Source organism: Rhinolophus sinicus, linkage group LG17 (assembly GCF_036562045.2).
Source record: "Rhinolophus sinicus isolate RSC01 linkage group LG17, ASM3656204v1, whole genome shotgun sequence".
In the NCBI taxonomy this organism is placed as follows: Eukaryota; Metazoa; Chordata; class Mammalia; order Chiroptera; family Rhinolophidae; genus Rhinolophus; species Rhinolophus sinicus.
Window position 1 is genome coordinate 892664 of NC_133766.1, and position 11755 is coordinate 904418.

The 11755-nt window shown below is 50.5% G+C and overlaps 1 protein-coding gene across 2 annotated transcripts in view; it reads right to left on the reverse strand.

Moving 5' to 3' along the window:
* RGS5 (regulator of G protein signaling 5) overlaps nucleotides 1-10982 on the reverse strand; it is a 36655-nt gene extending 25673 nt beyond the window's left edge. The window contains exon 1 of one of the 2 annotated variants that reach the window (XM_019747353.2): nucleotides 10673-10982. In XM_019747353.2, coding sequence (XP_019602912.2) covers nucleotides 10673-10716 — 44 coding nt within the window. In that variant the 5' untranslated portion in view covers nucleotides 10717-10982. The remainder of the gene's footprint in view (nucleotides 1-10672) is intronic. The other variant, XM_019747354.2, reaches the window with a different exon arrangement.
* Between the last annotated feature and the right edge of the window lie 773 nt (nucleotides 10983-11755).

Genomic DNA, 11755 nt, shown 5'->3' on the forward strand with positions numbered 1-11755 from the left:
CAGGGTGGGGACGAGGTCCAGGGAGCAAGCACACAGTCTCCCAGCAGCAGCAAGAGGGGGCAGAGCAGGTCAGTGTGGTGGGCGCCACCCCCCAGGGCAGAACGCAGACTCGAGCAGCCTTAGACCAATGAAAGTCACTGCTGGAAGGAGACCGGCAGAGGTAAAACACAACCGGCAAAAAGACGTGAGGACTTGGGGAGCAGAACCAGAGAGGGTACTAGGGATACCCCAAGACAAAGAAGGGAAGAACAGTGCCTTCTGCAGGGGACAGCGTCCACGTAATGCCTGAGATGCAGCCTGCAACCTGAGAAGTTTTCACTAACGGTGGCAGAAGGACAGTCTGCAAGGCACAGAGACAGAAACAGAAGAAGGGGCAGCAGGTGGCGTGGCGGAAATTAGATTCCCACATCTCCCTTGGGGGAAAGCTAAACAGCCTGCCCCCCACCCCCAAAGATGTCAGACATGGTGGCCCTGTGTGGCACACGGCACTTTTCAGAGCTGATAACGTTAAGGCTCTTGAGATGGGGAGATGCCTCTGGATTATCTGGGTGGGCCCAAGGCCACCACCAGGCGCCTGATTTATGAGAGCGAGGCAAGAAGGTCAGAGTCCAGAAGTGAAGTGACACGGAAGCAGAGCGAGGAAGACGCCACACCACTGGGCTGCAGGAGGATGGGTCCCCACGTGAGAAAATCCAGGAAACGGCCCCTCCCTGGAGCCTCCAGAAGGAACGGGTCCCCTCCTGAACCTATGAGAATGCATTTGTGTTGTTTTCGGCCGCTAAGCTTGTAGCAATTGTTACAGCAGCTACGGGAACCTATCCCGCCCTCTCAGCTTTTAGTTTTCAGACTTAGTTAACCATAGAAAATAGACTGAAAGGGGTCACTGTCCTCTCATTTTGATTCTATCATTCCATTTTCAATTAACAGGTACTTTTAATTCTTTTAACCTTTACTGACTGGTCTGCTCTTGAGCATTTGGCTGCCTAATTGCCCTGGGTGGACTAGTTATGGCTTCTAATCTTGCTCCTTCCCTCCTCGCCCCCAGAACTCAGACCAGCGTTTATAAGCACAGACCTATAGCGTCCTGCAGGCTTCGTGTTTACACACATACATGTGGGACATACGTTGCACGTACAAACAGGCGTCATGCTTACGGCATACGCTGTCTGAGTTATTCCCTGGGTCCTGCATATGGCAGTTATAGTTGTTTTTTAAATCGAGTTAATTGAGTGACTATAAAACTGTCCAGGAAGGTACGGATGGGCAAGGGGTTCTGACTTGACATCATCTAAGAATAAACTCATCTCTTCCTCCTAAAAAGATTTCCCCCTCCAGGCACCCAGATTCTGCCGATCGTCCATTTGTCTAGTCACCGCAAGCTCAGTGGGTGACCTGGGATCCCCCTCCCTTTCTGCCCCGTCGTCCCGTCATCTCGTTTACTTTCTAAGGTCCCTTGAAAGGGCCATTCCATGTGAGTCCATCCCACAGCCCCTCCTTACTGTGTGGGCAGAGGGAGATGGCTGGATGCTTTCCACTTCACTGTTCTGGCCCCTTCCGGAGACTTGGCAGCACAGTCTCCCAACACGCAGATAGTGAAGAAAAACCACACACACAGAGAAAGCACTGGTTCTCCAACCACCTAAGTGGTTTACTCAACACTCACAGACGCATAACCATTTTAGAGCTGCCGACAGTCGGATGAGGGAGGTGTCAACGTCATCCCCAACTGGCAGAAGAGAAGACGGAGGCACCGAGAGCTCAGGCAATTTGACCAAATCACCCAGCAATGGGAGTCCAACCCAATCTCATTTCAGCGCCTGGGCTCTTAGTTATCCTACAGTATCGCCTGTCATGATTTTCTTTTCTGTCCGAGAAGGAACTGGGCTGGGACCCTGCTCCTGCTCTCCGTCTGTGACTCTAAGCTGCTCATATTAGAGAAAAGAAGAAGCTGCATCTCAAGGAGCAGATTTGGTCAGTTAGGGTCGTTAGACTTTCATTCTGTGCCCATGTGTGACCAAAATGGCACGACGCGCTCATTTCTAAACATCCCAAGTGTCAGCTATCTCTGCTATTCTTGTCATCTTCACGCTTAAGCCAATATCCATTAAGAACAAAAAAAACGTGGTCTGTAAGTGGCTAAGGAAAGTGGCGTGCTCCTTTCCCCACCATGGTCCAGCCATCTGCCCTCGGATTCCTGCATAATTAAAAACATCAGGACCCTGTCTGGACCAGGAAGGAGACAGAGGTCACACTATTCTTAGTGGGTCTGGAGGATAAATGTTAGAGGGCAATTTACAAAAAAGCTTTAAAGGCTTGTTGAGCTCACAGATGAGACTTTTGAGAACATCCTACCCTGCGGTGAGTGTCTTCCCTGGATGTTGCAGCTAAAGGGAAAAGCGTAAGGTTCAAAACATGAAGGTGGGAGGCACGATCCGCCTAAAAAGGAAAACAGCCCTGCCCACCTACCTACACTCATTGGAGTGAAAGAAAACGGCTTCACTTTCCACGTGTCCACATGGATCTCGGTCCATCTTTTATCTAAGTCATAAACACAATCAGGTGTGCCTGTGCACACGCGTGCGTGTGTGTGTTCATGTGACAGGGATTCAGGCACACAGTCTGGGCCCGGCAGGCCCAGCATCAGACGCAGGGGACCGGCTCCCCTGAGAAAGTCAGTCCCGCACTCCTGCCGGGCCAGGTATCTCTTGTAAACAGAAGCTGCCAAAATACAGCAAAGTACATTGTTAATGGGACAGCTTGATTCTTCCTGAACTTCCTGAATCCCCACGGACACGTGTCTCATCAAGACCCAGGTGTCCTGCACAAGTAAATGTCAGAAAGTAGTGGTTCAACCAAGCGGCCCACACGCTGCCCTCCTGGTAACAAGCACTTCGGGAATAGACCACGTCACAGTCTTCAAGCATTTCACATCGCGTGGCATCTCTGCCTCTGACTCTGGTATGAGCATTCCAACATCTTTCTAGAACAGGCTGTTATAAGGATCTACGATGGGCGGGGTGTTGCTTTGAGGGGTGTCTGGGAAGCAGTTGGGAAGGAGAAAGGAAACCGTGTATGACGTGGGATAATGCTGGTGGCCTCATTTCCTGTGCACGAAGCCAACGTGATTTTCAGCTACCGTCCAAAGCATTCAAAGACTGCTTGGCTGTGTCTTTTCAACCCTGAAAATTTCAGGCTGTGTTCTTTGATCTTGACATGGCACTTGCAGAGCAGGCCTTGTAAGGACACCCGTGTCTGGCCGTCCCGGGAGCACTGCATTCGGGCAAGGCATCCAGAGTCACGTAGCCTTGGCTGTGCTCATGCCACACGCTCCTTGGACGAGGCTGAGCGCCCGACAGGCCTTCCAAGGAAGAGCCCATTTCCCCGGCCCGGTCAGCTGTGTAACGGCTGACCCGACTGCCCTCATTCGAGCCTCAGGATGGAAGGCTCACTGTCAAGGCGAACACCCAGCCTCCTGGCAGCATTCAGAAGTGTGTGAGTGGCCCAGGGGACACCGGGTGTCACCACCCCCAAGGTCAGGCGTGGCCCTGTCCTGGCTTCACTTTTTCCTCTCACCCACAAGCACTCACACTCTTAAGGGGGAGGTCAGTCAGCTGTAAACGAGGTACAAGAATCACAGACTGTCAGAATCTGTCATCTCTGAACTCATCAAAATTTACAAGAAACCGAGACCGTCTTTTCTTTCACGGAATTCACCAGAATGAAGTCACACCCCACTGCATGTACAAATCTATTTTCATGAGCTGGGAGTTTATTCTGAATTTGTCACAAGCATTTTTTAAGAAATATGGGGTTCCTAATTTAGTCCATTGAGATCCAAAGTGGCTGGAAGAGTAATGTGTGTTTTTAATTGATTGCTGCTTTTGACCTACACCCAGAAGTTAGTTCCCTGGCCTTCCTGTAGGAAGTGGGGTGAGATGCAAAATTAGAAGAAAAATGCCTTCTTTCCTAAAAATACATGGCGTTTACAATAGAACAACAGGTGGGGACGTTGGCCTGTGCAGACGATCATGGATTCAGCACCTTTTCCGAATTCCACGGTGAGGCCTGTGGACGCAACGGCCCCGACTCCCCTCAGCTGGTGAGGGGCCCAGGTGCCTACTCAGGACAGGACGCCCGGTGCCACCCAGCGCCTTCCCCCGGGTCTCCTGCCCTTCCTACTTGTATCTAAAAAGGCTGTGTTCTACACATACACACAAGAGAAAATAAATACAAGACAGAAAGCCTACAATTAGGGGCATTTAAGAGACTCAGCCGATGTCAGTGTGAGCCCCGGTGTTGGTGTGGCATCGGCACCTGGGTGGGGACCTGGGGACACCTTTTCAGTTTGGGAGTGGGGTGACTGCCCGTGAACTAGCTCAGCAGGCCCTCAGGGAAGAGGACTGGGCCCCTCAGTGCCCGGAAGGGAGAGCAGAGGGATTGTGCTCCGGCCGCAGTGGGAGCTTAGCAACGTGACCAGTGGGGAAGGTGGGGCTTCATGAGGGACCCTCTGCCGTCCGTGAGGGGGCTGACGGGTGGGTACGAGGGCACCGGAAACAAACCCCCCAGGTCACGCGGTTTGTGACAGCGGATGCCTCCCACCCCCGCTCTACCAAACTGCTCCAAATCCGGGTGGTGAATGTCCCGTCTCTAGGGGTCTTAAGTACATTTGCACGAAGTGCTTTCACTTAACTGGAGCCCAGCTGACGGTAGAAAGAACACTAGTCCACGGCTGGTGTGTATCGAGCTAATAATGACAAAATTCAGTCACAGTAAAGGGATGTACGACCCTCCTTTGGGTCCCGATTCAGACACTCCACCTGCACAAAGACCATTCAGAGCATTGAACGTCTACTAATATCAAAGAATTGTTCGTCCTTTTAAGCCCGATCATGGTCTTCAATGCCTTCTAAAGAGTTGGCATATTTTTTAAAAAGAGAGATCTGCTGAAAGGATCATGGATGGATTGGTAAAAATACTGTCCTACAAATTCACCTTTATTATTTTTTTAAGAGATGAGGTGATGACAAGGAAGGATGAAAAGAAATGTTTCATCGAAGGCTTTGCACCCAAGTGAGATTTCTCCGACATTGTCCTGACTACGTGTAAAGAGGAAAAGGAGGGAAGGAAATGAATTATTTCTTAGGGGTCCACCTGCTAAACACCAGCCACCTATGTACATGATTTCATTTATTTCTTTGAGCATCTCTCCCACCAAGATAAATATCCTCATTTTCAGGCAAGGAAATGAAGCTCAGAGAGGTTCTGTACTTTCCCAGGATCACACAGCAAGGAAGTAACAGTGGCCAACTTAGAACCTCCACGTCCTTCCAAGTCCCTTTCTCTCCTGGGCTGAGGGCAAAGCAGAGGACAGGCTTGGAACTCAGTCCTTCCTGCTCTGGGTTTCCTGAACATTCCTACACCCTGTCATCTTAGGAGTCGTGTTCTCAGGCAGCCAGAACCCTTCCGGCTTTCAGTGTCTTTGTCCTCTGGGTGACGCAGCCTTTAACACACAGTGCAGGCCATTTACAGGAGGAAAGAGATAGGACGCTGGTATCTGTAGCCTCCAGCCTGCTCTGGTTCCTGCTACTAATGATGGATCCTGACCGAACTGATTCAAGTTCAGTTCCTTTGTGTCCGGCCAGCAGGACAGACAAGCCATCAGCACTGGCCCTGGAGGCATCAGCTCTGTCCCTCGATATCAACTGTCCCATAATAGGGACAGTCCTTGCTAAAGAAAGAAAAACGAGTTAGACAACCTTTCAGGGGTCATTCCAGACGTCAGAGTCTGGGGTCTGAGCTGCCACCTGGTGACTCAGAGGAGAGCAGGGAGAGGCAGCTCATTGGAACGCAGGGTGTCATTTGCTGCACTGTGACAGGAGCCACATGAGAGCGACCGGAGGGCTTCATCTGGTGATGTGAGCCACCGGCGAAAGGCCTAAATGGACTCCCCTCTGCCAAGGCTTTCCTGAGGGGATCACAGCAGCGCCGGATTCTCCCCGGCTCCTGACCCCACGCGCACCCCCCTTAAGAGGCAGGAAGCCCTCTTTATTTTGCAATTCGCACTGTTTCCCACTATGGCCTAAACACCGCTGCTGTCTGTCTGTCCTGCTTCCCAAGGCGCTTGGCAGCGCGCCCGTCTCCACTTGCCAAGTTCCCTCGTGCATTCCTTCGACAGGTATCGCCAATGAGTGCTTACTACGTGCAGAGTTCAGACTGCCTTTTTGGTAACTGACTTCTTTAGGCAAAGGGGATAAAAATCTTCCCCCAGCAAACCTCTTTGGTCTTCAGAATCGGGAGAGGATGGGCTATGACAGTTCCAAGGAAAAGCTACGCAGGGCGTGAGGCTCGGAGGGCGGCTGTGGTTGCGAAGTCCCAGCTCCCTCCTTGCCCGCCTGGGAGAGCACACATGGGCTGTGCAAAGACGTCACCACGCCAGCCAGGCATGCTGGGCCAGCGCCTCTCATGCGTCTGGACCTGCCACCCTGGCCTGGACTGCGTCCCCGCTGTCCCTTGCAGCCTGGACCTGGCCGTGCCGCTGCCTGCGCAGGCTGAGTGGCTACGCCTTGGTGCGGCGACGACCCTGTGCTTCTCGCAAAGTTCTCCCTGAGCCCCCACACTGTCCCTGCTGCGCCCACCTGTGCTTTCTTGTAAGCTGTACATTTGTCCCTTCCCAGGGCATCTCCACACGGGGGGAGGGGGGCTAATTTCTTCTACTTTGTCTCCCTAACTGGGCTGATGTTCCCTTGAGAAGGTTTCGGTCATTATTCTTCCTAAGTCTAAAGGTCTGGAAGGCAATCCAGAGAAAAATCAACATTGTCTCCTCAGCGAGAACTGAAACCAAGCTTTCCATGGTGACTTCCCAAGCTGTATGAAGCAGCTCATGCATTGCAGAAGTGTTTGCTACTGTAGCATAAGAGTCTCCTTAGCTAGAGCAAGCTTCAAATTCACACTCACGCACAGAAAGCTGGGTCCTAAACGCAACCAGAGCCCCTGCCACATGTCTTCAGGTCCCCAGGTATCTCGTACCCATCCTATCACCTCATCGGGTTCAATGCCAGTCTTTAATTCCCTCGGTGCTTATCTTTTCTCTACACTTGACCCAAGGATGTACTCAGGGCTTGAGAAAAAGCGTATCCACCCACTTACTCCTGCAGACCCAGGCCCTTGGCCCACTGTGTGTGGTGCGTCCATGTGGCTTCGCGACATTGAAAGAAGCTTCGTTGGTTAGTGGCCCTGCTCATTAGGTACCTTTCTGCCCTAAATGGTCCACACTGAGACCCACAGAAACCAGAGAAGGAGGGGGGAAGTTGAACGTTTAGTCAAATGACAGTAAAGACACAAACATCACCTTCCCCATTTACTCTCTGCAGGTCCTGAGAAGGCCAGCACAGCCACGCAGGCGCGGGGCCAGCAGCCCCCGTAAAGTGTGGGTTAAACACCCCCCACTCGCAGCCCTCATCATCCTCAGCAGGGATGTGACATGAGCCGGACACCTAGGCCCTGACGGGTCTGTGACCCGTCATCAGCATCCCCGGGCGAGGCTCCGGCAGCAGCTCAGTTTTCTTACCCCTCACGCCCCTTTCACTGCAGTAGACATGGAACTCGGTGTCAGGACTCGTCAACACTGACGGACGAAAATAATAACGGTCACACCGGTCGCTTTATATTATGGTGACAACTTTTTGGAAGTCGTAACAGTAACACTTCACTTGAGAAGACGCACGTCTTTTTCCAAAGAGCACTGTTTACTTGTAAAAGAAATTAAACTTGTTCAGAGAAATTCAAGAGACTCTGAAAATACATTTTCACAAGAAGCCTAAAATTCAAAGTTGAAAATCACTGGTAAAAGTAAGAACTTCAAATGGCTCGAGGGTCCTTTCCACTGGCAGGTCCCCGCCCACACAGCACAGGTGACAGTGCAGTACGTCACAGGCACACACGGCGGGCTCACACGTTTGGACTATTATTAGTCTCTTTAAATATAAAAACATGTTAGGCCAACCTGAAGGTTTAGAAAGTCATGGTCTTAAAGAGCTAAATAAATACGTAACTAGAGCTTCTGCAAAGACATCAACGCTGACTCTGGCTTAAGGCTTCTCCATGCATTGGGACAGGCTATTTTCTAGCATCATCACTCCCCTTACACCAAGTAAATCTGCTTTCTTGTAAATCTCATTAGAAGCACTGCTTCTGCCAAGGCTTCGAGTTTAGCACAGAGTTGGGGGTTCTTGATGATTTTTTATGAATCCACTCTTTTCTGCTCCCAACCTTTTAGAGAGACATCAGGAAAAGTTTCCTTTTAATTGCGTCTCTTGCTAGTCACTGAAACCGGATGTGTCTCCCTTTATTTAAACAACATTAGAATTGGGAGGGATATTAGAGAACAGCCTAGGAAAGTGAGTTGCTCATGGGAACAAATTTAGATCATGACAAAGCGTCTGCTCCTTGGTCTTTACCAGCAAGCTTCCCGCTCTGACAAATGACAACATGTTGGTCAGACTTCTGCAGCTGAATTCTATTTCAAATGCACCAGAGAAGTTGCAGTTTAACTTTTCAATGGCACTTTCCATTAAAAACAGATTGTTCTGTAATGCATGTATGTTGTCCGAATTTCTTTGATGTGGAGATTTAAATATCTTTATCTAAGCCTTGAGGCACACCCCTGCTCCTTTGCAGCTTGGGGAGAAGACATGGAAAGTGGGGAGTCTGTGGGGATGGGGGGGGAGAGGCAGCGAGCAGAGCTGGGGGAGGCAGGCTGGGAATGCTTCTTCCCGTAGGACAGAGCGTCTGATTCTTCCCAGGAGCGCATGCTAACAGCTCCCCAGCTGCCAAATGCCCCCAGGAAGGATTGCAATTGGAAATAAGACTCTATTTGCAATAGTAACAGATGGTGAGAAAGTGTGTAATCGGACACAGTAATTGCAGGGTTCAAACACATGCCCATAAATGAAAAGGGGTCCAGGCAGTCTGCAAAAAAGCTGTTCCTCTGCCCCCCCTATTATATTCTACGTAAACACTGTCACATCCCGGAGCACGAGAATCGACTGTGCATGAAAAGATACAGAAAGTGACTCAATACTAATGCTGCTAGTGAATCAGATAGGAAACAGTAAGAGGAATCCACGAGATGAATGTCCCATCCACGTGCCTCAGTCAACGGCAGGCGTGTTGACAAGAACACATGCGGGGACATTACGAACAACGACATACTTTTAACAAACATTCGTGGAGTATTTGTTGAATGCCAGGCAGTGTGTCATAGCATCACAAAGTGCCTGCAGGACAATTTGAGAGTCAATTGTTCCCTAATTAATAAGGCCAGATTGGAGATTTACCCACTGCCCGAAAGCACAGAACAATTCGAAGAGACAGTGGGCTAAAGGCACACACTGAGGTTGTTGTGAAAGGTAAACTATACTTCTCAGAGTTGCAAAAACGGAAAAGGAACCAACTGTGCATTATCTCATTTTCAGGGAACGCCGGGTCCTCGGCTTCCTAGGGAGTGGGACAGGCTGAGAGCAGGAAGTCCCCACACAGCACCTGCTCTCTCCTCCAGGTCCAGGGCCCATGTCACCCCGCCAGTGACAGCCTAACTACAGTGACGTGTATCTTTACAGACACTCTGTGCTTTTGACAACAGGGAGTGAGGGTAGGTTTTATTTTCAGTCACTGCACAGTTCTGTTGCAGACAAATCCCTTTGCTAGAATGCTGCCTCTGTAACCATCATTTGGAGGTTATTTCTAGGGTGAGAGTCGCCCAAAAGACTTGCGGTTGTCAGCTACAGGAGTCACAGGTGCCCATCGGAGAGCTCTGCCTTCTTAAGCAGATGCAGCCAGTGCCTTGGGGCAGGGAAGGCAAGGGGGGCTCGGCGTGCAGAGGGCCACCTTCACCTCCTTTCAGGAGTGAGGGCTCACCCCAAATGTCATCAAATCCAGTCTTAAGAAAGAAGAGGAGAAACAGCCCACCTCTTTGCATCAGGTAGGATTGTTAGAGTAAGTTTTCTAACAGCCCGACGTGTGTTCTTCTAATTACGCAGCCCAGGCACTTCGGATCCGCGCCAGAACACTGCCCAGTTTGAGGGTGACCAGGCAGCTTCAGACCTGTTTCTGCACGTCTCTAAAAGAAAACACCTAGTGCCAAGCCCCGTGTCCCCACGGCTTTCCTCTGCCTGGCAGGCAGTCCGGCTGCTTCTGCCTGATGGGTGACAATAGAATACACAAAGAGGAAGGCCCTGGGCTCCACACAAACCGGCCTCCCCACGTGAGCGCACTGACACCACTAACAGGGTACCGTCTCTGCGGGTTCTGGGTGGGCTGTGCCGTCACTCATTCAGTCCTCAAAGCCAGCCCGTGAGGCTGGCACTGAGTAGGTGCACCTTACAGATAGGGAACAGAGATGCAGACACCCAACGCTCAGCAGTCAGAAGTGGGGACCAGGCTCCTGACCGCACTGACTGCACAGCACTTGGAGGACAGTCACCTGCTCAGAGGGAAACATGGACACCCCGGTGTCCTGGCCGGGAACTTTCACGGGACACAGCTCCCAGTCTGCAGTCAGCCACCCCTCAGCCACCTGTCCCCACTACGAGGGCCCTCGGTTGCAGCTGGGTAACCTCCCCCAAGTAAAGACCCCCCATTCTTCCATCTCTTCAGCCAAAAGAACTGGTCTCACCTTTCCAGGCATGACTGGGGTAAAGCTGCAAGTCCTTTGCACATTTTCGCAGGTGGCCCTCGGCTTTGAGCTCAAATTCTTAACCGTGGAGTGAACAGGTCTTCGCAAACCTCAGATGTGCCTGGGTCGGTCCCTCTGAGGGTTATATAGAGGCGCTTCCCGGCCGGCTGGGCTGGGACCAATCCTGAGGCTCAGGAAGCGTCTGGCTGGGAGCGGCCTCTGCAAGGGGGTGCGTCCCTCTCCGGTGGCCCCACTGGGCTCGCAGCTGCTCCCACCAGAGCACTGGCTGCTCATATGCTGGGCAGGGTCTGTCTGTTCTCACTGGAAATCTGGAGCCTGTCACAGGCTCCAGGGCAGCAACGGCCCCTGGAGACCACTGAGCGAGACTGTTTCTCAGGACACTTGTAGGGATGAATCGTAAAATGTTTAGACGAAATAACACATCAACACTCATGGAATGTTTTATAATATTCATTACAGCGTCCTCCTGACCCACGATTACTGCAATGTGGGGATTTTGTTTTTGTATTTTACTTTCAAAAAGTATAATTTTTCATGTAACACTGCGTCGTGGACGTGTGATTTAATTGCATCACAGCCAAGATAATGGGGTCTGGAAATTTTAATTCTGTTGAAATGTGTCGATTCATTTTTGGCAAATAGTCCTTATGTGCTTGGGAAAATGTAGATGTGCTTTTTCTTAGCTAAAGACGAGGGGCTTCACAGCTCTACCTATTGCAGTTACGCATAAAACCCGAATCTTCTGCACACTTACTTTTGATGTTTATCGGTTCCTGAGATCTTTTCATGTTCCCAATGTGACAGATTTTTCATTTTCTTCTAGTAACTGAGACAGTATTTTACTTGTACATTATGAAGCAGTAGTTAGACGCCTACAAGGTCATGGCCATTTTAATCACGTGACATAAATATATATACATATATATCTGCCATTGTCTCTTTCAATGATGTTTGCTCTACAGTCAGTATTGTTCGACGTTAACATTCCTACCTCACCTTTGTTTTGATTAGTCGTTGCTTATGTTCATCATTTCTGGGTCTTTTTTAAATTAAAAAAAAATC